Source organism: Panthera leo, chromosome A1 (assembly GCF_018350215.1).
Source record: "Panthera leo isolate Ple1 chromosome A1, P.leo_Ple1_pat1.1, whole genome shotgun sequence".
In the NCBI taxonomy this organism is placed as follows: Eukaryota; Metazoa; Chordata; class Mammalia; order Carnivora; family Felidae; genus Panthera; species Panthera leo.
The window spans coordinates 122,543,736-122,570,023 of record NC_056679.1 but is presented as its reverse complement, the minus strand read 5'-3'; the positions used below and the strand labels follow the sequence as shown (position 1 = coordinate 122,570,023).

At 40.2% G+C, this 26,288-nt stretch overlaps 1 protein-coding gene across 2 annotated transcripts in view; it reads right to left on the bottom strand.

The window, feature by feature from the left end:
• Window positions 1–26,288, bottom strand: part of STK32A (serine/threonine kinase 32A) — a 133,610-nt gene that overhangs the window by 45,313 nt on the left and 62,009 nt on the right. For both annotated transcript variants that reach the window (XM_042938623.1, XM_042938631.1), the window contains exon 5: window positions 21,857–22,030. In XM_042938623.1, the coding sequence (XP_042794557.1) occupies window positions 21,857–22,030 (174 nt within the window). The remainder of the gene's footprint in view (window positions 1–21,856; window positions 22,031–26,288) is intronic.

Sequence of the window (26,288 nt, the reverse complement as noted above, 5' to 3'; positions counted from 1 at the left end):
GATCATCTGTATCCGTGGCACATTTTCTTTGGTGCAGGGTACAGTTGGCTAGAAAGAGTGTCAGGGGGTTTTAAACAGTTTCTTTCTTTCTTTCTTTTTCTTTCTTTTTTTTTTTTAGATTGTGTCTCAGAGGCCTAGGAACAAATTCTTTTTTTTTTTAATTTAAAAATTTTCTTAATGTTTGTTTACTTTTGAGACATAGGGAGTGAGAGACAGAGCATAAGCAGGGAGGGGCAGAGAGAGAGGAAGACACAGATTCCGAAGCAGGCTCCAGGCTCTGAGCTGTCAGCACAGAATCTGATGCCGGGCCCAAACTCACGAGCTGTGAGACTATGACCTGAGCTGAAGTCGGATGCTTAACCGACTGAGCCCCCCAGGCACCTCTCAAACAGCATGTTTCTTTGGGTAAACTGTCAGTATTGCAAACTCAACCACAAACACGTGGATGGATTCCATTGTTTCAAGAACTGTCAAGAAACGTCCAAACTCACTTATATGAGACAAAGTCCCTTTTAGAATCTGGCTCCTGTGCTCCAGCCATATAGAAGCACATGGGGTCCCCCACATGCTCCCTGCACCGCCCCCCTCACGCCCCGGCCGCTTTCTGCTGTTTGTTTACCTGAATCAGAGCTCTTTTACCACTGTACTCAGAAAAAGCAGATTCATCCCTCACCCCACAACTCCAATGTCACTTCTTGCAGGAAGCCTTCCCAGAATTTCCAATGCTGAGTCAATGGCCCCTCCTACATGCTTTGCATGGAATACTTCTTCCATCATACATTTGTCATGCTTACATTTATTTTTTCTCCAACTGGATCATAAACTCCTTGATGCCAGGGATGGTTTCTAGATTAATGTCAAATTCCATTCCATAGGCTCACAGGGCTTAATAGGCAGTAAATAAAAGTCTAAATGATACCAGGAGAATTTCTGGTGCGTTCACGAAGGTTAATCCTAACAGTACATACTCAGAGCATTAATAGTGTACCATCACACACTCTTGGCAATCCAAAGCTCAAGGTAAATCAGGTAGCAGGCTCTTGCTCCTTCTTTCAGACTTGCATCCGTGAGCATCACTTATGTTTTGACAGGCAAAAAGGGGACAATGAGAAGCCCTGACAAAAGGCGAGACATTTGGGTGGTGGCAAGATAAGCAAAATGATTTCTTTGCCTGAATTTATGAGGGCTTGGTGAGAAAAAAAAATGATGTGGGTTGGACACTTCGGGCATCATTTTTCATATTTATCAAAGACACGTATCATTATATCCACCACCTTTCCCATGAACTACCTTGGAGCTTAAAGAATAATACTGAGATCAGAGATACTGATCTGTATCTGATAGATATACCGTATACTGATATTGATACTGAGTATCAGAGATACTTTGATAGCCACTGTGCTGGAACATACAGAATATAAAGATAAATGAGATATGGTTCTCTCTGGGATGGAGGGGATAAGAAAGGCTCATAAGGAACCAGGTCAGAAGGACTACAGTGATAAAGGAGCATATTTACTACTAAATTCAGAGGACTATGAGGAAAATATAGGGCAAATTTTAAAAAGGGGGGATTTTGACATAAAAATAAAGTGTATAAATGAAGATTCTGAGTACATAGTTTCCCCAAAATGTGATGAGGTAACTTCATAAAGTAAGCTCTACACCCAACGTGGGGCTTGAACTCATAACTCTGAGATCAAAGTTGCATGCTCTACTGACTGAGCCAGCCAGGCGCCTGATGAGGTCACTTCTAAGTCACTACAGGGTAAACCACAGTATGGTAACATTGTTTATTCACGTAGCAGAAGAGAATGAAAATAACCCCTATGTACTCTATTAAAATTCCAGATAGAACAAGTTGATGTTTTTTAGTTTTGCAACTTAAGCACTACTTCCTTATCTCTTTAGCCTGCTCAAGTTATGCTAAACATGAAAGAAATTACTCTATTTCTTTCATTTTAGGCGACCTATACTAAGGTTAAACTCAGTGGTTATGCTCAGAATCACCCGGGGGGCTGTAAACACCATGGGGCTCAGACCTGTGGTGCTCGGACTCCTGCAGGCAGGCCGAGGCCTCTGTCCAAAAACAAACAGAAACTTGTAGTACCTTCTGATGTACAGTCATGTTCAGAAATACCATCCTGGCACTGTCCACCTCCAAAGATGTCAAGCTGATTTTAAACTATGAACCTCTTAAAAGCTTATTTATGAATGAAAAGTCTTTTTAAAAATACAACATTTACTACTTTTGACAAAATTCTTTGGTTAAAATATACATGGAGGACTCATACAACCTCCCTCTCGTTAGCAGGTCACTAATGAGTTCCTTCTCTCTTGTTCTTCATCATTCTTGATGATCACAGTGTCTATGTTGATGTGCCATCAAATCCCTTAGCACTCACTTCCCTGAATTACCTCCAATCATCTTTCCATCTATCCGCTCCCATTATTTCCTTAGTCCTATTTCCTGATTGTTCCTTTGCCATTACAACAGCCCGCCTTTGACCAACCTGACCTTCTCTCCAATCCAGTTCCCAAGCTGACACATGAAGCACACTGACACCATCAATTACTGACTTTGTCACCTTGCATTTCTACATCAAAACTCTCGCTCCTATCCTCACTTCCCTTCCACAGCCATTGTTAACATTCCTTGTACAAATCTTTAATTCTCTTATTCTCTTTGATTGTGCTCACATATTAAAACCCCAGTATTGGGCCTTGTTGAGATGAGCACTGGGTGTTGTATATAAGCAGTGAATCATGGGAATCTACCCCCCAAACCAAGAGCACACTGTATACACCGTATGTTAGTTAACTTGACAATAAATTATATTAAATAAATAAATAAATGAATGAATAAATATTCCTTCATGTTATAAAACAAACAAACAACAAAACAAAAACCAGTATTGGTTAAACCCAATGCCCTGATGCTTCTCACCTACAGCCAAGCTCCGGAACTTTGCTAGAAACAGACATAAGTACTATTGACTTCTCATTTAAATTCATGGCTACAGGGGCTCCTGGGTGGCTCAGTCAGTTACATGTCTGACTCTTGATTTTGGCTCAGGCCTTGATTTCACAGTTCGTGGGTTTGAGCCCCACATTGGGCTCTGCACTCATGGTGGGGAGCCTGCTTGGGATTCTCTCTCCCTCTCCCTCTCTCTCCCCCTCCCCCACTTATGCTGTCTCTGTCACAAAATAAATAAATTAAACTTTAAAAAATTTTAAATTGTTGGCTACTATCGCAAGCCAGAACCAGTGTACCAAGCCATAGCATGATGCCTTCCCTAAGAGGACTACTTTGTGTTTCTTCATTGCCCCTCAGGTCTGTTCCACTTCCTCCCCCCTCCCCACTTTCAGTTGATTACTGAATCTCCTTACTTCACAAAGACAAGAGAACTATCTACCACTAAGTCTACCAACCTCTCTATTTCTGTATCCATACTCCCGGCTTTCCCTCCAGTTATACTGGATGAAAAGTCCCCACAGCTACCCCAGACAACTCTTCTCCTGAGGGCTCTGGATTTTATCTCCTCTCACCTTCTCGTGGATTTCTCTCAGCCAGGTATTTCCTTCCTTCTCCCACACTATCTCCTATACTCCTATCTCTTTCTACTCCTCTTGTATGAAGAATGTTATGATCGAGTCTCTTGGAAATACCTTCCTTGATAGACAGCCACCTCCACTTATTGTCCCATTTTACTATTTTCCTTTGCAATAACACCTGTGGATTGGGTTGTTAATAGGTGAGAAATTAGAAACAGTGTCTCCATTCTCCTCTTCAGCCCATTCTAATCAGGCTTCCATCCCCTCTACCTCCTGAAATTGCCTATGCCAAGTACATTGATGACCTCCAGCTTGCCAAATCCAGTGGGTGCACTTTTATTTGTCATGCTTCACTTCTCAGTGGATGGATCATTCCTTCCCTTCTGACATACTTGGTTCTCGTGGCTTGCAAAAATCCCCTTTCTCCTGGTTTTCCTTTTGCCACAGAGATTCCTCCTCAGTCTTGTTTGCTGGTATCTTCTTGGTTCCACCTCTAAATGCTGAGATTGCCCAAAGCTCAGTCATACATAAAACTACTTTGCATTTAAGTGATTTCATTTAGTCCTGTGATTTTAAATATTATATACGTTTTTATATATAAATATATTTATATATTTATATTAATAAGATATAATAAATATATATTATATATATAAATAAAATATATATACTATACATATCTGACATCCATCACTGACCCTGGAATTCTGGATTAATAATGTACCAAACTTGCTGCTTGATGTTTCCATCTGTATGTCTAACAGCCATGATAAATATAACATGTTTTAAAGAGAACCTCTGATATTTGCGCACGTCCCACATAACCACCCAAACCCTCTTATTCCAGAATTCCTTACCCTAGTACCTAGTCCATAATTCTCCCATTGTAAAACTGAATATCTTGATATCACTCTTAATTCTTTTCTTTTTTTTAACTCATAACACCAGTCCTTCAACAACTCTTGATAACTGTACCTTTGAAATGGAATGATTGAAAACAGTATGGTGGTTCCTTAAAAAATTAAACCTGGAAACTAACATATGATCCCACAATTCTCTTTCTATGGGTATATACCCCAAAGAATTGAAAAGCAGACTTGAACAGATAATTGTATATCTGTGTTTATAGCAGCACTATTCACAGTGCTCAAGATGTAGAATCAAACCAAATATCCATCTATGGGGGAATGGATTAACAACATGTGGTGTATACATACAATGGAGTTCAGCTTTAAAAAGGAATGAAATTCTGATCATGCTACAACACAGATGAACCTTGAAGACATTATATGCTAAGTGAAATATGCCAGACACATAAGAAGAAACATGGTATGATTCCACTTACGTGAGGTACTTAGAATAATCCAATTGACAGAGATGGAAAAGACAACGGTGGTTACCAAGGGCTGGGGTGAAGAGAACATAAATGTTAACTTATGTTGAATGCATATGGAGTTTCAGTTTGGGATGATGAGGAAGTTCTAGAGATGGATGGTGATGGCCGTACAACAGTGTGAATGTACTCTGTCACTTGAAAATAGTTAAAATGATAGCTTTTACTTGATGTATTTTTTGTGGACAATAAACTTAAATAAATAAATATTATCATCCCCATTTCCACTGCCACCATCATCATCTGTCAGTTGAAGCACTGCAGCAGTACCTTCTTCTTGCTTCTCCTATTGTCTCCTGATGATCCACTGACCACATACCACCCGGAGTGGTGTTTTTCATTACACACATGTTCCCTGCACGACATTCTCTGGCTCCCAACCTCCATGGAATAAAATCCAAACCATTTACCTCTGGCATATATGCCCTTTACGTGTTCTAGCCCCACACAGCCCTGAGCTACACGTAATAGCATCCTCTCCCTGCCACACACCATGCTCCAGCTGCACTGGTCTGGCCTGGTCTCCTTTGCACAGATGGCCCCCTCTGCCTGCAGTCCTGTTCTCCTAGACCTTCACTTGGCTTGGCGCTTCCTGTCATTTCAGATCTCTGGCAAAACATCATCTCCTCCAAGGTTCTTTCCTGACCACTCAATCTACAGTAGCCTTCCCTCCATCCTTATCTCTTCACCTCCATCTTATGTTCAGCACAGTACTGTTTTCTTATTTATTTATGGTTTTTCTACCTCCATTGGAATGCAAGTTCTCTGGGAAAGGATATCTTTTCTGTATTGTTCAGTGCTATAGCTCCCAGGCACATAAAAGTGCTCAAAAGAAAGCAAGGGCTTAAGTAAATATTGGTCATAACAAGTCCCTTGCCTTCTCAAACTTCTGGAATAATAAACCATACATCTCTTTTCCCCTTAAGAAGAGAGAGAGGATGGGTGGCTGGGTGGCTCAGTTGGTTAAGCATCCCCTTCTTGATTTTGGCTCAGGTCATGATACCACGGTTTGTGGGATCTAGCTCCGAATAGGGATTCTCTCTCTCCTCTCTCTCTGTCTCTCCCCTGCTTGTGTTCTCTCTCTCTCAAAATAAGTAAGTATTTTTTAAAGAATAAGAGAAAAAAGCCCCCTTTCTCTATGCATCATAAATACAATGATCATTTTTGTATATTACAGTAAAGAGAAGAAAGAAGTGATTTCTGCAGAGTCCATGATTTCAGAGAGGAGCTACAGAATTTTGGGGTGATAAAATTCAGGTCTAGGGATACACACATTCTGTAGAAATTCTTCTTTGTGTCTTGATTTGATGAAATAGAAAAGGCTGAATCAGCTGATGCCTACTGTGGGAACTATAAATAGTAATGTAGAAATACAATGCTCCCTGTGGCAGGGTCCAAGGCGGAACTGATAGATCTTCTGTTCTCACTTGAATGACTTTACAAGACATTAGTAGAGCTTAATAGGCTAATTACATCCCTTCACTGCACCTACCCTGGAATCAAGTTGTTCACCCTGCAATCCTATATGGGGTATTGTGAGAACAGGGAGCAAGAAAATCAGTGTATCCGAACCACAACCAACCCCTTCAGTGACCATGGCTTTCTGACAGGTCTACACTTCGGGTTTCATTCTTTGTTACATAATGAGCTCTTAGATTGGGTCCTCTCTAAGTTCTTGAGTGGGAAAAAATATTATACATACGATTCTATAATATATTATTTAAGACATCACACAAAGCCTATTGATCACATAAACAGACCTATGTTAAGAAACAAGTGAGATGGGGATAGAAGGATGTAAGGGATGATTGTAAGCAGAAACATGTAGTTTAGAAGAGGTGGCAGAAGTGAAGAGTGCTGGAATGAGATTGTGGGCCAGGTACATCCTCCATTTCTTTCTTACTAACTGGTGGATTCTATTTTATTTTAATTTAAATTTCATGTTTTTTAGGGGCACCAGGGTGGCTTAGTCAGTTGAGTGTCAGATTTTGGCTCAGGTCATGATCTCGCAGTTTGTGAGTTCGAGCCCTGTGTTGGGCTCTGTGCTGACAGCTCAGAGCCTGGAGCCTGCTTCAGATTCTGTGTCTCCCTCTCTCTCTGCCCCTCCTCCCTCATGCTCTGTCTCTCCCTCTCCCTCTCTCAAAAATAAACATTAAAAAATTTTAAATTTCATTTTTAAATTGAGATATAATTGACATACAACATTATATTAGTTTTAGGTATATAACATAATGATTCTATAGTTAGATATATTGTGAAATGATCACCACAATAAGTCTAGTTAGTATCCATCACCGCACATAGTTACAGTGGTTTGTTTGTTTTCTTACTATGATGAGCATTTTTAAGATTTATTCTTTAGCAACTTTCTGCCTGCTTTTTTTTTGTTTTTGTTCAACTCCAGCATTTCCCACAGTTTGTTCGAGGGAATATGAGTTACAAATATATTCTGTAATAATAAATATATGTATATGTACATATACATTGTTTGCATATTCATTTTGGGTGTGCTGGTTTTTCATAGATAGCACCGCTGTTCATTTATTCATTTCATTAACATATAATGCAATTATATATTAATCAGGAGCTGAGGGCAGTGATTTTACCATCCATAAAAATGTGATACAGGATCCCTTTTTGAATTTGTGTTTGTTTTCTCAAAGTGCCGTTCAGGATAATAGTACACTCACCATATCTTTCTTCTCTCAGGTGTCTTCTCCCATGACTGCTGAACTTCTCCGTTGTCCGTAATAATTTAGCTTATATGTCCACTTAGCACAACACAAGCTAGAGCACTAGACCCCCATCCCAGCATCTGACTCTTCTCCAATCCCCACAACCTAACTGACTTGTCAAGGCATTCACCCAAGGAAGATAGGTTTCTCTGGTAATGGGGAAGGGCAGTAGGGACCAGATGTTAATGGACCCTTTGGTGAAAAATGATGACAGTTCTTCACTAGAGACCAGTTGAGGGAGTTACAAATAAGCACTTAAGCCAGCCTCTCGGAAAGAACTTCTTAATAGTTAGACACTTCCAAAGTTGGCGTGAACTATCACGAAATCTTAAAATGTAATGTGGATATTGTCACGGAGGCTGGGTAAGTGTTTGGCAGCAATATAGCAAGGGTGTAGTGCAACAGAGGAACTAACCTTCCCACCTGACCTTTCAAAAACCTTTGAGCCCTGACCTTCTGTGAGCCACCCAAGCTTCTCACAGAGGTGCCCTAAAAGCCAGCTCCCTGACTTACCTACAGTCATACAGCTCATAAATGGCAGAGATTGCATTTAAATTTCATGGTTTTTCCACTATTGCTCACTCGGTTATTTTAACTAGGAGGGCAAATAGGTTCCGAGCATGAGGCCAACTCTTTAATTACAAGTGTCTGTGCTGTTGAAAAGGAGGGCCTTTGAGGAGGGTGTCTGAGAAGAGTTGAAAATAAAATTTGTCAAACTGCTCTACTTCCCATGAGTAATAGAATGGTTCTAGCTGCCATTTATTGTCCATGCTGCGGCAGCAACTTGATATACAACATATCTTTAAAAAAATTTTTTTTAATGTTTATTTATTTTTGAGAGAGAGAGAAAGAGAGAGCAAGTGGGAAGGGGCAAAGAGAGAGGGAGACACAGAATCCAAAGCAGGTTCCAGGCTCTGAGCTGTCAGCATACAGCCAGACACGGGGCTCAAGCTCATGAACCGCGAGATCACGACCTGAACCGAGATCAGAGGCTTAACCAATTGAGCCAGTCAGGTGTCCCTAGACAGAATATCTTTTATTGCTGACAACAGCCCCCTAACTTAGATATTACACCCATTTTTGCAGATGAAGAAGGGGTAGCTCAGAGAGTTTAAATTACTTGCCCAAGATTATATGCTAGAGCTGGGGTATGACCAGAGACTGTGAGGTGCAATCTTGGTTTATGTCTCAAATGTTTATATTTTACTCCTCCTAGGGAGAGAGAAGAATGTCCTCCTATACCTGGGGGTCTGTCATGTGGCTCAAATTAGCCTGCAGCAAGTTTAATTTTTTTTCATAGTTTCTATTGTATATTTGAAAATCATTTATCTTTTCCACCCTACTCTACAAGTTACCCATACCTCTTTTAATGTAAAAGTAAAGTTCTTCATGTCTTACTGTGGAGTAAATCTGTTGTTCTAGGAAGGTGAATCACGCTTATCCTGATGGTACAGACTCAACAGTACAGATCCTCCTGTTTGACAAGTATACCATCCCACTCACTGGAGATTTTTAGCCAACTTGCAGTCCTCACAGGCAGAATGTTTAATGACAAGGATTCTTGCCTTGCTGCTTAGCATTAGTCAATGCTCATTCACTGCTATTATTCAATTTGATTCACACAGATAGAAACCTAGGTCATATTTATCCATTCTACAACCAGGTAAGCTAGGACACAGTGTTAAGGACCTGAACCAAATCCCCCAACTATAGTGGCCGGCCTGAACTTGGGTCTCCTGGGTCTTTGCCTTAATCCAAAGAGATTTTAGGGAAAGAAATGTACTAGTAAGAGGAAGGGAAAAAGTGTACCAAAGTAAGAGAGACCAAAAAGTGTTCATCTATTGATCGTAACTGTCATGAAGGGTTTTTTCTTTTTTAATGCTTTTATTGATTTCTGAGAGACACAGATCATGAGCAGGGGAGGGACAGAGAGGGAGACACAGAATCTGAAGCAGGCTCCAGGCTCTGAGCTATCAGCACAGAGCCTAGCGTGGGGCTCAAACCCACAAACTGTGAGATCATGACCTGAGCCAAAGTAGGATGCTTAACTGACTGAGCCACCCAGGCCCCCCGTTTGCGTTTAAGTTAAATAAAGTAAAGGAATATTCATTTTGAGGCAAAAAGCAATTTGCTCCATTTCAGCTCCAGAGCTGAAAATATCCTCTCTGGCCACAGTCATACATGACCGGGCTAGAATTCAGGCCCAGGCCATTTGGTGCCAACATCTCTGCTCTTTTCTACCCTGTCACGCTGCCTAGCTATAGGAGATAATGAAATTAGTCCCATCTTCTCCCTTGATAATCGAACCCCAATTTGGCAGTAACACACCCAGTCCCAGGTAGAGGGATGATTGGCATAAATAAATCATGAGAATCTAGTTCCCCTGTCACAGCTTCCCTTAATTTGGGGAGGAGCCAGTATGGTCAATGAGACCTAATACAGATACTACCATAAGGGCCTTCAGAAAAACTTTAGCTTCTTCAGTAAAAGATTATAAACAGACTTCTGAGACTCAGATGCCTGAATCTGTAAATCGAGAACAGTAATAATTCTGTAGGATTGCTGTGGAGATTTAATGAAATGAGGCACGTAAGCACCAAGAACATTAGTCTGCACATAGTGATTATTCAACCGTCAGAAAACATTGAGCAAATGATTAGGAAACGTCCAGTGTAGGAAGGACTAGATGGTCGGAAAGTGATGTTAAGCTGATGAATAGTTGTTTTCAACTATCACCAAACCAGCAGGACATACTGATGATGCTAGATTTCATGTAATGCAACACATGAGAAACCAGGATAAGCCCTTCAAGTGCTTTATGCTGTATTATTCTCAAACAACCTTGTCACGTGGGCACAATTATTATCCCTGTTTCATAGATGGGACCCCCAGAAGCACAGAGAGCTAAGTTGCTATTATGAGAAGAGTCAGGACTCCAGGTTACCTGACAACAGAGGTGAATATTCGAAATACTTCACAAAGAACAAACATTGGCTAATCAGAACAGGCCACTGACCAGTAAGAATCTTGGAGGCCACGATAAAGGACCAGTATTGCAGTACCAGCAAGTGATGACTAAACAGAAGCCCTGTCTGACTTAAGGCCTTACTTAGTAAAGCTCCCATGGGCAGCAGCAGAATCACGAGGCTGTCAATCAATAGGAGGAAGAAGTTTTTGATAATCAGGTGTGTCTAAACATGAAACGAACTACTTTATGTAGCAGAGAGTATCCCATTTCTGAAATGGGACCAAATCCCATTTCTGGCTAGGAAGACAGTTTCTTGTTGGGGAGGTTGCAGAAAAGTAGCTGCCTTTGTGTGGAGGTAGGACTTGATTTCTAAGCTAACCTTCGCCTCTAATATCCTGTGGTTTGGCCTTGAGTTGTTGTACATCTGTCTGGAAAACAGTCTGGCTTCCCTTCATTAGCCACTTCTGTTTTCCCAAGCACTATAATAGGAGCTTTTCGTATTTTTCTGGCCGTATTATACATGACATGTTTCAAGCTATTTTACAAATCAGAAAAAAATCTCAGAAAAAGTATGCCAATCCATTATCTACAGAGTGAGCAACTTGGACTCCAAATCTGCAGGCTCTTTCTTCCCTAATATCTAGAATAGCTAGTGTATCCCATTCTTTACCATTTCCATCCTGATTTTCTTACCACTCGCTGTGAATGCTGTACTCGTATCTCCAAACTGATAACAAATTCAAATATGTCCTCCTGCCTCACTGGCTTTGTATTTTCTCTAAAGTACAAACAAGAAGTAACAGTGAGCTACGGTGTTTGCTTGAACATGCTGAGCTGATCGGGCCTTGGCTCACCTGTCTTCTTGCTTCTTGAACCTCTCTCCACTTTTCTCACCTGTTCCAGCCACAACGACCACTGTTCCACTCCAGGACAGAACAGATTTCCACCTTAGAGTTGCTTGTCCCGCTAGTATGGGTTCAGAGGCCACCTGTGGACTAGCCTTCTTTGAGCACCATACTAATGCATAAGGCAGCCTCTACCCCGAAGGTATACTCTCTTAGATCCATGGTTCATTTCCCATGAAGCACTAAAGGCAATCTGTAACTAACATGATTATTTACGTATTTGGTTCCTTGTTCTTTGTCTCCTCAACTAAACTCTGAGCTTTAGGAGGACAAAAAAAATATATTTTTATTCTTCAAAGCTCTATTCAAGAGCTATGTGCCTGACACACAGATAAGTGATCGATACTATGTGTTAAATGATGAAAGCTTCCAGAACGCTTTGCACCAACACGTGTGTAACCAAAGTAAATTTTAATTTGGACCAATTCACAGGTTGCATGTTAATGAAACTCTTAACCTTATAGAAATTATTAAAAGCACAGTTCAGGCTAGTTAAATGTTAACCTGTAAATGAGCGGTTCTCTGCCTTTGTCACATGGGTTTTCACAAATGGGTGGTATGTGAGAAGGTTAGTTACAAAGCTCCTTTTGAAATTGCCTGATGCCTAATACAAAGAAGGCAGATTCTCCTGTTTTTGCAATGTGTTATTCATGCTCATTCATTATTTGTTAGCTCGGGAGCAGGTGCTGAGTAGAACATATCAACCTAATACCCTCATTACTTCACTGCCGTTTTGTTTTTGAGACTCAAGTGGCCCTTCTGCTGTGAGAGTTAGAAAAAGAGAACATTGGCAAGGCCTATGGTCTACTGAAGAGAAGATACACCAAAACAAAAAAAAAAGGGCATTTTCTTAACCATTCCACACAAAATGGCCACCTGAAACCAAAATCTGTGCTCCCACTGCAACATCAAATACACACACACACACACACACACACACACACACACACACACATATAGTTTTTAACGTTTATTTTTGAGAGAGACAGAGAGAGACACAGAGGGAGAGAGAGAGAGACAGAGCATGGGTAGGGGAGGGGAAAAGAGAGAGGGAGACACTGAATCTGAAGCAGACTCTGGGCTCTGTACTGTCAGCACAGAGCCTGACATGGAGCTCGAACTCATGAACCATGAGATCATGACCCAAGCTGAAGTCAGATGCTTAACTGACTGAGCCACCCAGGTGCCCCTTTTAAAAATTTTGTTAATGTTTATTTACTTTTGAGAGAGAGAGAGACAGCATGAGTTGGGGAGGTCAGAGAGGGAGTGCAACAGCAAATATCAATACACTGAAAAGAAAGCCAATATCAGGGGCAACATATAAAACCATTCAGTTAAGCAACCATTTTTTTCGACTTGTAATTTTCTCATACTGGACATACTGCTTTGACAAATTGAATAAGATTTAAGGGTGCCTGGATGGCTCAGTCATTTAAGTGTCTGACTCTTGAGAGGTCATGATCTCATGCTTGTGAGATCAAGCCCTGTGTCAGGCTCCATGCTCAATGTGGAGCCTGCTGAAGATTCTGTCTCTCCCTCTGCCTCTACACTGCCTGCATGCCCATGTGCACTCTCTCTCTCTCTCTCAAAAAAAAAAGGAAAAGATTTACCATCCCTTATAGATGCTTAGAAAGCAAAACAAAACACCTTGGGCCAGAGAAACATTATAAGAAAGCCACAGATAGTCTCTGGGCAACATAAAATAATTTACCATATACTAAAGCTAATGGATTTGACTTACTGAATATTCTCTTGGGTTACCCTAATTTCACAAGCAATTTTAATAAGTTTCTTTTATCTTGTCTTCAATCCCATGTGCGCACGCGTGTGTGTGTGTGTGTGTGTGTGTGTGTGTGTGTGTGTCTGTTTAGAGAGAGAGCAAGCATGTGAGTGAAGGAGAGGGGCAGAGGGAGAGCAAAAGAGAATCTTAAGCCGGTTCTATGCTCGATCCCATGACCATGGGTTTATGGCCGTAGCCGAAATCAAGAGTCAGACTCTGAATGGACTGAGCCACCCAGGTGCCCCAATCCCATTATATAGTTGAAGCAGTGTATCAAGAGTGAGGATGGAAGCTGTTCTGAGAAGTACCTGCTACATGCGAAGACTGAAATTTGAGCAGCTAAGAAAACTATAAAACCATACTTAGTTTGCTAAGGCTGCTACAACAAAGTACCACAAACTGAGTGGCTTAAAAAAAACCACCAGAAATCTATTGTCTCAAGTTCTGGAGAATACAAGTTCAAAATCAAGGTGGTACCAGGCCCAAGCTCATCTGACACCTGTAGGTGAGAATCCTTCCTTGCTTCTCCATAGCTTCTATTGGTTTGCTGTTATTGGCAGTCTTGGGCCTTTCCTGGCTTAAAGATGCACCACTCCAGTTCCCTATCTTGACATGGTGTTCTCCCTGTGTCCTTCACATCATCTTCCCTCTCTGCCCAAATTTCCTTTTTTGATAAGAACACCACTTACATTGGACGAGGGACACCCTAAAGAACTCAATGTTACTTGATTACCTCTGTACTCTATTTCCTAATAAGGTCACGTCAGGAGGTACTCAGATTTAGGATTTCAACATATCTTTCTGGGGGAGATACAACTTAACCCATAACCCATACCAACTAAAAATGTGTATCAAAACCAATGTTTGTTGCTACTGGGTAAATAGCAGTAAATAGCTCATCTGATCTTGAGGGTATCCTACTATTTTCATATGAGTGAAAATAAAGGGGCCTACATTAAGAGCAAGGTCTTTGGATCACATAGTCCTATTTTTGAATCTGGCCTTAGTACACTAACTATATGATATTAGGCAAGTTATTCAACTCCTTCATAGCACTGTTGACTATCCAATTAGACCAAGTATACAAAATGCTTATTATCACGGTGGCCAGTGGTATGTGAACAATAAATGACAGCTCTTAATAAGTCATTAAGAAGATGATACATGTACTTTGTAGTACACATTAAATGGTTAAAAACTGTCGGTGAACAGAAAGGAGTAGGCTCCTTTTGACATTAGAAAAACATCTCTCTAGTTGAGTCACTCCCACAGGCTTCAGAAAGCTGGGGATGTCACTAAGTTGGCAAGTTCATTCATCTGTCACTCAGTGATCATTGACTAAAATGATTAGCTTCAGAAAGATGTTAGTTTTTTTTTCCTATGCACTATCATCTTAAGAAAATAAAATGTAACTTCCAAGATAGTACAGTGTGTGTGAGTCAGACAAAAAGGGGAAATCTCAGCCAAGAAAGCTCTGCCAGTAACAAACTAAAGACCTTGGTTAAGACAAATACTTTTGGTTCACAACTCAACTGCAAATAAGACCTTAATTGATGAGTATGCTAATAGCTGTTTATCACTCCTCATTGTCACAGGCTTTTTAGACAGTGCATTTTGGTCATGCCGCCTTCTTGGGGATAAATGAGTGTGTGGTAGAGAGCAAAGAAACAATGAGATCACACGTTGAAGAGCATCCTACCAGGGCTAAGAGGAAAATCATCCTAGACCCTTAGGTATGAAGGGATCATTCCTGGTCATTTAGTCAAACCTCCCCACATCTTCCTTGACAGGGAAGTTTGGGGCTATGTTTAAGGTCATAGAAGAAATTGGTGTCAGAATCTGGTACAGTACAACTTCTTTAGAGGAAGTATGGTGGACAGGCTTTATTGTGATTCCCATGATTCCCACTTCCTGGTGTTTATGTCTTGTATCATCTCCAGCCCCTGAGTGTGGGCTGGTTGTATGGCTTGCTTCTAACCAACGTTATGTAGCAAAGATGATGAGATGTCAGTCCTGTGATTGTGTTCTAATATGTAATGGTCATTCAGTGTTATATGCTCTGCCTTTCTAGCAGACTCACTCTAGAGTTTTGCTCTCCTCACTGAATTTGAAGAAACAAGCTACCATGAGTCCTGCAGCCACAAGGAAATGAATTCTGCCAACATCCTGACTGAATTGGAAGTTGACCCTTCTTTTATTCCTACTTCAATATATCTGTAATCAGAGATGAAATGTTTGCAACTCTTTGCCCTTTTGTAGCTATCTATACAAATTGCCTAATTAGAGTTTTATTGCATTCCTATAGGATTCAGAAAGTAGGGAATATATATATATATAACTTGATTAGACTGGGTGGGATAATTTTTACAAAGAGGAAAAAACAATCAAATATTCCCTCACAAATGGTATTTTGATCCAAGATGACTTACTCTTGAATTTTCCTGTACAATTCACTTTATTAGTGTGGATTTGTATTTGAGTTGTCTTTAACATCTGACCAGGGAGTGAATACAAATTTGTCTTTGGACCCTAATAATTACTTTCCATCACATTATTCATTGGAGAGACTGTAGCAATCAACAAATCAAATGGTACTATCTTCATAGGAAGGAATGTAATGAGTTTTATTTTCCATGTTTTCTTAATAAAAGCAAATAATCACTGTGTCTACATTTTAAAATCTTCATTCACTGATTTAATGTAAGTTAGGGAGAATACTGAACTAGAAACTGGCCATATTTGGAAACTAATGCTGATTTTCAAGCTATCCTCATGGAAAATGTTTGACTTCTTGCTAATAAGAAAATTATCTAATTACACAATTCAAAATTAATGGTTATTGTGCAATAGGTGTCTTTCACAACAACTGCAGAAAAGAAATTTTCTAAAATTGAGGACAAGTAGCTAAGTATTATACATACTTAGGAAACTACAAAAAATTAATGCCTGTGGATTTAAAAAAATCCACAAACTACAACAAAACCCCCTTTATGTCTCTCTGGGAATTTATGAAAGAAACAGGATTAATGGTATTAAAAAAAATAAACTAGACATTGCTGGCAGTAAAGTCAACATGAATAAAAAATTAAAAACAGAGAGCATGCTATGTAAATCAGGGAGATAAGAGTGCTTTTATTCAGCATAGTACAGTTCCACTTATGTGGACTGGACTCTTCTTTCTGCTTTGGTCATTAAAATCCCTTTAAAATCCTCTGAACTCTCAAAAAATATTGTTTTGAGGGCGCCCCAGTGGCTAGGTTGGTTGAGCATCCAGCTTCAGCTCAGGTCATAATCTTGTGGTTTGTGAGTTTGAGCCCCGTGTGGGGCTCTCAGCTGTCAATGCAGAGCCTGCTTCAGATCCTCTGTCCCCCTCTCTCTGCCCCTCCCCCTCTCATGCACTCGTGCTCTGTCTCTCTCTTTCTCTCTCTCTCTCTCTCTCTCTCAAAAATAAATGTTTATTTAAACAAACAAACATTGTTTTGTAACCCAAAACATCATCTCGTCTGAAGTACTTCAGTCTTTCTCACACATTTTAGCTTCTAGTTGTATGCTGTTCTCTCGTCATTTGGTTCCCTGTGTCCCATCTTGGCCCATGCAGCCAGAGTGTAGACTTAAAGGCAGCGGCCATGCCTCACCTTGTACCATGCTCTCCTCAGAGCCACAATTATGCTTACCATCAGCAGTATGGAGAATGGTTAAGATCTCTGCATTTCCTTCAATGATGCCTACCTACACTTGCTAGCCATATGACTTTGGGCAAGTTGCTTCGTCTGTCTTCCTAAACCACAGTCTCCTTGGCTGTAAAATGGGGACAATGAGGGGCGCCTGGGTGGCGCAGTCGGTTGAGCGTCCGACTTCAGCCAGGTCACGATCTCGCGGTCCGTGAGTTCAAGCCCCGCGTCGGGCTCTGGGCTGATGGCTCGGAGCCTGGAGCCTGTTTCCGATTCTTTGTCTCCCTCTCTCACTGCCCCTCCCCCGTTCATGCTCTGTCTCTCTCTGTCCCAAAAATAAATAAAAAACGTTGGAAAAAAAAAAAAAAAAAAAAAAAAAAAAAAAAAATGGGGACAATGACATCCTCAGCCTCCTGGTTGTGAGCAGATGAAGGAAAATAATTCACAACATGTGTTCTGCAGACCACCTGGTCCCCAGGAACCCCTAAGTAAATGGCAGCCCACTGCTACTCTTCCACACGTAGTTGCTGACTGCTGTGGATAATTCTAATCATCTACCATGTCCAGAAACAAAATGATGGTTCCAGTCTGAAATTAGGAAGTCACATATTTTATATATGCAGATGGGGTTTCCTTGTCTTAGGAATCTACTGACTTTCATTGATATTATTTCCTTCATCCACACTGTAATAACTCGGAATTCAGGATGGGTCTTATAAACAAATTTCTAAGTAGCCGAAAGATGTTTTGCCTTGTCATCAAATCCAGTGTAAATTTTATGGATTCTTTTAAAGGAAGATTTTAAAAAGAGAATTGAAGTGCTCACAAGCCTTCTCTTCTTCTATGTTGCTTTCACGCTTTTAACTCTGCCCCATGAGCCCTTGCCTCAGAGTGCCATCATTATGATCCTTTTAACGCCTTAGACAAAGGAACACTGTTTCTGGGTCTTCCGTTGTTACAGACAAATGTTTTTCAAGCCACTTGACAACATTTCAACTTGATATTTGGTACTCTGGGGGCAGAAAGCCACGGTTATTAGAGCACTCTCATAATTAACATGTTTATTTGGTCACTACTGTCTTGAAAAGCCTTAATGATGTGGATGCATGTCCTAATTTTTTCCCAGAACATTTATGGATTTTGCCTGTTGCTCAAGCATAATTATTGATAATGACTCCTTTTATTCTCAGGAGTACCCTGGTTTGGATGACAAATGATATGGATACCCCATGTGACGACTAAGGTAGGTCTGAAAATTTTGGCTTTAATACCTTGTATTTTAATTTTGTCTTTGTTATTCACAAACCTGGCTTTTAGTCAATCATTTGTATGGTCTTGGCAGTGTTCGTTCCCTTCTATTTTTGCTGCATGCTGGTTATACAATGAAAAGCAAAACACACATGGCCTAGCTCATGAAGTTTACAGTGTAGTAGAGCCGCAGATATTCATTAATTATACATAAAAAATGTCACAGCTCCTCAGAAGAGGTACAAAATGCTACGGGTACCTATAAAATATAACACACGGGAGGTGGGGTGGAGCCTTACAGGCAATGGAAATACACCTGAATTATTTTCTGCCCTTAAGAGGAGGTCATTTTAATATAGTGCTCAAAATGTCACTGTGTTTGCCTTGCATTCGTTTACCATGGTGAGGGGACACTTCAGTACTAAGAGGCTCTTCTCAGGACAGGCATGAAGGAATAATTATGTGTGTGTGTGTGTGTATGTGTGTGTGTGTGTATGCGGTGTGTGTGTGTGTGTGTGTGTGTGTGTAAAGGGCAAAAGGCAGAAAGTTAATTCTTGGTTTCTATTTAAGTAGTAAAATGATGATGGGAGCAATAAAGAGCAAGGGAGAGAAGTGAAAAATAGCAATGTTTGGGATTACATATCATTTTGACATTTCTGGTTTGTTTGTTTTTCTCCTGGATTTCTTTTGGAACACTTTTTTAAGCATAGGGCAAAAATGCTCCAAGAATCTTGACTTGTGATGACAGAAAATGAAGCCCAGAGAAAGAAGGCACAGAACCCAGATTCAAACAGGGGAAGAAAAAAGTTAAAAGGTGCTCATAGCCATGCTGGCTCCCATAGTACCTGTCTCCTTCCTGAGATCTAGAATGTCAGCACCCCAAGCAGATTGTGAGTTGGAAATTCTGGGTCTGCTCACCCAGTTCTGAATGAGCATAAATTCTCTGCGAGGGACACGTTAGACTACAAATATGAAAAATTTCTCCTCCGAAAGAACTATGAGGGACCAGAAAGTCAGTATGGGAGAAAGTCTGCTTATGAACAGGGTTCCCAGTTACTGACAAACACCAGGTGTGTTCATTTACTTCCAAGATCCTACATGATCAACTGGCCTGCTTTGTGTTCATCTGTTGCCTGAAGAGCCCATTTCCAGCACAAATAGGTCCTCAGAAAGACAGGAAATTAAACAATGGCTATCTAAGTATACAGGGCCAAAGCCACACATGCACACACAGACTGTTCCATAGTGCCTACATAGACAATGTATAAATTATGATGATACATCTTAATCCCCAGTCTCTGCACTAATCCAGATAAATTTTAGACAAACGTCAATTTAGTGGTTGGCAAATATTTTATCTAGCCAAAGTTTTGCTAAATTGTAAAGACATAATCCTACTTAAAAACTTAGCAAATTCACCAGAGATTAGAAATAAGACAGTGGCAGTAATGTGTTGATTTTTCACTTAATGATGTGTACTTAAGACATGTGTGTATTAATGTGTGTATGATGTGTGTACACATCACGTGTGTAATTAATGCAAGTTGGTAGAGCAGACAGAGCTCTGACTTGGGGTTCAGAGACCAAGATTTAAATCCTGGCAATGTCATTTGTCACTGGTGTGTCCTTGGCAAATCTTTGAGCCACAGTTTTCTCATCTGTATAATGGAGATACTGCGATGAAATTTGGTATCTTCCCTGAGTTCTCAGAATTTAATAAGATAATACATGACAGTACTCAGTAGTGCCTGGCATATAGTAAGTCATCTATAAATTGAAGTTGCATTGATTGTGTTTAGGTTCAAAATTCTCATAAATAATTGATGATATAATTGTGGGTTTATTGCTGGGTTTTCCATTCAGTTCCAGTGATCTTTGTGTCTATTTTTATGCCAGTACCATACTGTTTTGATTATTACAGCTTTCTATTCGAACTTGAAGTCTGGAATTGTGTTAGTTCAAGTTTTGTTTTGTTTTTTTCAAGATTGCTTTGGTTATTCAGGGTCTCTTGGCTATTTGGTTCCATACAAATTTTAGGACTGTTTGTTGTAGCTCTGTGAAAAATGCTGTTGGTATTTTGATAGGGATTGCACTTAATGTGTAGATTGCTTTGGGTAGCATAGACATTTTAACAATATTTGTTCTTCCAACCCATGAGCGTGGAATGTCTTTCCGTTTCTTTGTGTAATCTTCAATTTCTTTCATCAATGTTTTATAGTTTTCAGAGTACAGGTCTTTCACCTCTTTGATTAAGTTTATTCCTAGATATTTTATTGTCCTGTTGTAATGTTTTTGTTTGTATTTGTAAATGGGATTATTTTCTTAATCTCACTTTCTGCTTCTTCATTATTGGTGTATAAAATGCAACAGATTTCTGTACATTGATTTTGTATCTTGCGACTTGACTGAATTAATTTATCAGTTCTATTAGTTTTTTTGGTAGAGTCTTTAGGGTTTTACATATATAGTATCATGTCATCTTCAAATAGTGAAAGTTTTACTTCTTCCTTACCAATTTGGATTCCTTTTATTTCTTTTTGTTGTCTGATTGCTGTGGCTAGGACTTCTAGTACTGTGAAATGGATGGAGGTAGAGAGTATAATGCTAAGTGAAATAAGTCAGTCAGAGAAAGACAAATACCATATGATCTCTCTTGTATATGGAATTTAAGAAACAAAACAACAAACAAAGGGGAAAAAAGGGAGGGAGGGAGAGAGAGAGAGGCACAGACAGACAGACCAAGAAACAGACCCTTAACTATAGAGAACAAACTGATGGTTATCTGAGGGGAAGTGTGTGTGTGGGGGGATGGGTGAAATAGGTAAAGGGGATTAAGGAGTGCTCTTACGATGATGAACATGGAGTAATGTATGGAAGCCTTGAATCACTATACTGTACACCTGAAGCTAATATAACACTGTATGTTAACTATCTAGGAATTAAAATTAAAAACTTAATAAAAAATTCTCATATATAAACCAGATGACAACTTAATATCTCCACATCATGGTTTTCTCATATTGAATGTGGTCCAACTGCTCTGATCACTTATCACAAGTTATTATAGAGATCAAGTAAGATACTATATAAGAAATCATCATGAAAACTACCAATGTCTTTGCATCACTAAATTCTATTCCTGAGACCAATATTATACTATATGTTAACTAAGTAGAATTCAAATAAAAACTTGAAATGAATAAACCAAGCTACCAATATCTTTACAAATATAAAGCATTACCCTTTTCTGTCCATTGTCTGTTTGAGTTTATAGCAACTTGTGTTATTTGCTTGTCTTCACTTAGCACAGATTCCCCAAATGAAGGAGATACATCCCTATATGTCACCTTTTGTCTAATGCCAATATTCATTGATCTGGTATTATTGTTTACTAACTGTGACCTTGAGTGAATTAAGCTCAATGTGCTCATCTTTTTTTAACCTTCAAAATGGGGACAATAAACTTACCTCAAGGGACTGTTGCAGGAGTTCAGTGAGGGTTACCTGTCATGTTCAACAAGGACTTTGTTGACGCACCAGGTTGTGCATTCTCTCCTGCACATTCAGTACATTCAAGGCTGTCCCCTTGGACCCAACTGACCTGTGGATGATGCGCTGGCTCTGCAGGTAGTCCAGGGCCATGGCCAGCTCACAGATGAAGAGCTTCACGGTGTCTTCCTGGAAGCGGACATTCTGCTGCAGGTGATAACGCAGATCCCCGCCCAGCAGGAGGTCCACTACCATGAACATGTCCTCCTCATCTTGGAAGGAGTACCTGGAATAGAATTAGAAATGAAAGTGTATCAAATACATTTACACGCTAAAGAGGCCCAGAGGCAAATCACACCTCATAGGTCAGAACAGAGTGTTCTTGACCGAAGAGTTCAAGCTCTGGGAGCAGATGGTCTATCGCTAGCTCTGTGACCCTCGACCTTCAGTTTCCACATGTAAAAAGGGGAATAACAACAATATCTACCACACTGATCATAGTAAGGAACAAATATAACATTTAATGTCTCCTGCCTGACATATAGTAAGCACTCAGTAACTATTAGCTTACAAAGCTATAAAGCCCAGGAAGTAAAGAAAACTCCACTCATCCACTTACCAGTAACAATCAGATCCTAAACACACTATTGCAGTAGGTCCATAAAATATGAATTACAAGGTGTCCTGGAACCATTCTCATTCCCATTTTCCACACGATCAACTTCATTACCCAGCAACATTATAACAAATAATGTACCACATTAATGATAAGAAAAAGATATAAAAGGGCAATAAAAAAGTAAATGCATGGTACAAGGAAGTAATTCACTCAGTCTTTGGGATGGGGAGGTAAGGGAAAGCTTCTCAGCAGAAGTAAGACCTGAGTCACATTTTGAAGGATGGTGACAGTAATAACCACAAAATAAAGCCAGTGCCACTGATGTCTCCATTAAGTCACTTCCCCGGGGCAGGTGCTGAAGCCTTCTACAAGTGGCACCCCCAAAATGCTTCTACAAGTGGCATCCCCAAAGTGGTCCCCAAAATGTTGGTCCTAAGCTCCTATTTTACAGATGAGGAAATCAAGGCCCAGTAATTTGCACAGTGTCAAACACCTAATAATACATGGTAGAGGTGAAGAGTTTTCCGGGTCCAAAATTAAAATTTGACAGAGAAAAATAGCCCATATTAAGCACAGGCATGGGAAGAAAATAGTGTGAGTGGGGAAAAGAAAATAGTTTGGGTTTGCTTTAACAGCAGGTATGATGGGGCAGCTTGAGCCTAGAGAGGAACACACCGGGCAGATCCCATGACAGGTGCCTGTAAATGAGGCTGTAGGCGTCAGGATGACATTGAAGAGTTTTAAGCAGGACATAGAATCAGGCATGGACTTCACACTTGAAAGAGCATGGGGTGGAGAGTTCGAAAGAGGAAATGAGACACAGGAGAGGGGAACCGGCCTCTGCTGTTTGCAAAGAGCCTCTTGTAAAAATGCGTTCCTGCTGCTATGATTTGTTTTGTTTCCTTCAAAGCACAGACATGGTTTCTAGGCACAATAAAGCTCTCTGTATCAGACTGTTTTGACATGTTTCTTTTGACATAATGTCACTGAGATCACATTTCCAAGTTTTATTTGAATCAAAGAAGTAAGTGCCTGCTAGCAGTGCCCAGGGATGCGGACTAATTCTTAGTGACAAATTCTTTGCTCAGGAAAGAAATGTAGAATATCAATCACTTGAAGAACCGTACTTAGTATTTTTTATTCTTCATAACATAATGATCATTGTGCTGAAGAAGGAGGGAACGTGCAAGGAAAAGAAACAAGAGAAACTCAATGAAGCATTAATCTGAGGCAGTAACAATTCTAATGGAGACTAAAAGTCCCTCATGCTTACTGGTCCAATGAACAAAATTTTGTTTACCACTGAAGACTGATTCACAAAGAAGATGACAGAAATTAAGCCCTTGGGGAGGGAGTTTAGACAGAAACACAGGAAGGGCTTTGTAAAAATCTGACAACGAATAATTTTTCATATTGTCTTTTGGAAATGATATTGTTTACCTCAGTGTCATGACTTGCTGGTCATCCCTGCTGTAGGTTTAATGAGCACCAGAAAAGATGCCTGGATCCCTGCCATCTGGTTTACAATGCTTCCCACTGCACTACTACACATTGTATTTGTTGTGTTTTATAGGTCTTCCAGTAAGTAACGATGTGCTAATTAACACCTAATCGTGCCTGGGACCTGTTGCACCTTAGGCTGCTCTCAGTTAATGAAACAGAAATGATGATCCCTCATGGGATATGAGCAAGTCTGTTGGGTTAGGAGGCAAGTGGGGTAGGGGTGGTAAGATGGGCGAGGCCTGGGTATCAAAAAAAGGAGAAGAGAGCACTAGCCATAAACATAACTAGATGCCAAGGGAAACAGCCTATATGGACAGGCTACCACACAGGTCAGCTGTTGACTGTTCGGCTCCCCATGGGAGGCAGGTGGAGGTGAGAAACCGAGCGACATACCTAAGGACGCCTCTCCCATCACTCTGCTTAACTCTAAGTAGGGGCAATGATATTAAATTCGCCCTGATGAACAAACTGCTTTTATGGAGACTTTAGTTATTTTTATTTCAAGAACAGACTGATAAAGGTGCCAGGCATGGCGAGTTAGCAACAGTGTTCTACTGTGCAAAGGATTATTAATCAAAGAAAGAAGAAGCCCAGGCAAGAGGCAACATGCTTCCTTTGTCCAGTAAGAATATAAATTTATTTAATCATGGAGTCATTTTGGCTGTTAAAAATCATCTTTCTCGGGGTGCCTGGGTGGCTCAGTCGGTTAAGCCTCCGACTTCGGCTCAGGTCATGATCTCACAGTTCGTGAGTTCAAGCCCCGCGTCAGGCTCTGTTCTGACAGCTCAGAGCCTGGAGCCTGCTTCGGATTCTGTGTCTCCTTCCCTCTCTGCCTCTCTCCCACTCGCGCGTGCATGCTCTCTCTCTCTCTCTCTCTCAAGAATAAAAATGTTAAAAAAAATTTTTTTTTAAATCATGTTTCTCCTGCAGCATATGAGATCTGAAGCCCTTCAGACAGATCTTAAAAACTCTCAGAGAAAGGGAAGATAAGTGTTTGATTTTCCAGAACCATATCCAGGAAAATAGGTGGGCATGATACAGTTTGGTGATAACTAGAATATGCAAGTTCATATCGTGGTATTTATTAATAAAAGAGTGAGAGCTTTCTTTTGCCTTGCCCATTTATCACAGAGACTCGCTGTTGCATTTTTATGACTTTCATTTCTTAGCCGACAGCTCCAAAATTATTAAGTCTGGTCCCAATGAATGTGAAATGCATTGCAGGGCACTCACTGGAATAAGTGCAGGGCACTACACTGGAATATGTAGCAGAAGGCTACCACCTAGTTAGCCCTGTTCCATCATGTTTGACCCAGACAACTACAATAGCTCTTCCTAGGTCTCTCTGTACCACCTTGGACCTCCCCAATCCATTCTCTACACCCTAGTTCTATTTTTATGTCATGAGTCTTGCATCATCCCGCCTCATAAAGCCCTTTCACCTCTTTCCATGGTCTGTAGGATCCTGCATGGTGTGTCTCTGTTTACTTTTTCAGACTTCTCTTTAGATCTTTCTCTTCCATTCCTCCCCTACTAGTTCATTCTCTCTTCCGCCTTAGAAGACTGTGATGTTGTGTGGCTCGCGCCTATCTTCATGATGTTGTCAGTGGCCTGGTTCTTTTCTCTTCATCTTTCACCCTCAGCCCAAGTGACACTTCTTGCAGAGACATTTCTGACATTCCATATTTAATCAGGTCCTCCTGTTATATACAATACCATATTCTTGTTCACAGAATTTAGCATAATTTGAAAATATTTTCTTGTATGCTTTTGAATTGAATATCTTCATTCCCACAATGCCATCAGGATGCAGTCCTGCTTTTACTCATCCTTGACTCCTTAGTACCTGGACACTGCCTGAAATGTACCCTCTATAAATAGTTGTAGAGAAAAATAACAAGTTAATAAATGAACTAAAGAAAGGAAGGAGATAAGATTAAAACACAAGTTTTGGGTGTGTCTGATATACATTCCCTACGTTCTATTTTTAGAAATTAGCATGGTTACCAATTAAGTTCAAAGAAGTCACTCATATGCCTAAAGGTGTCTCATGGAAGCCATCTTGAGATAAACTGGAATCTGAGCATTGGAAGAGATCTAAAATATTTCCAATGCAGTGTTTTTCAAATTGTGGCTTATAACCCATTAATGGTTGTGAAATCAGTTCTGTGGGTTCTAACAAGCACTTTTTTTTGAAGAAATAAAGTAGACTGTAAAGCATAGGAAAAAAATGTTGTTAACATGTACGACTAAACATTGTCTATGAAACTTTTGTTTTTGTGAATATAATGTGCGTCTCTGTGGGTATATCTACTGGGTTGTAATGAAAAATATATTTCTTTCTAGGGGTTGCAGTCAAAAAAGTTTGAAAAATGTGACCCTAGGAAAACCTGCTGCTTAAGGCCAAATCCCTATTCAGACT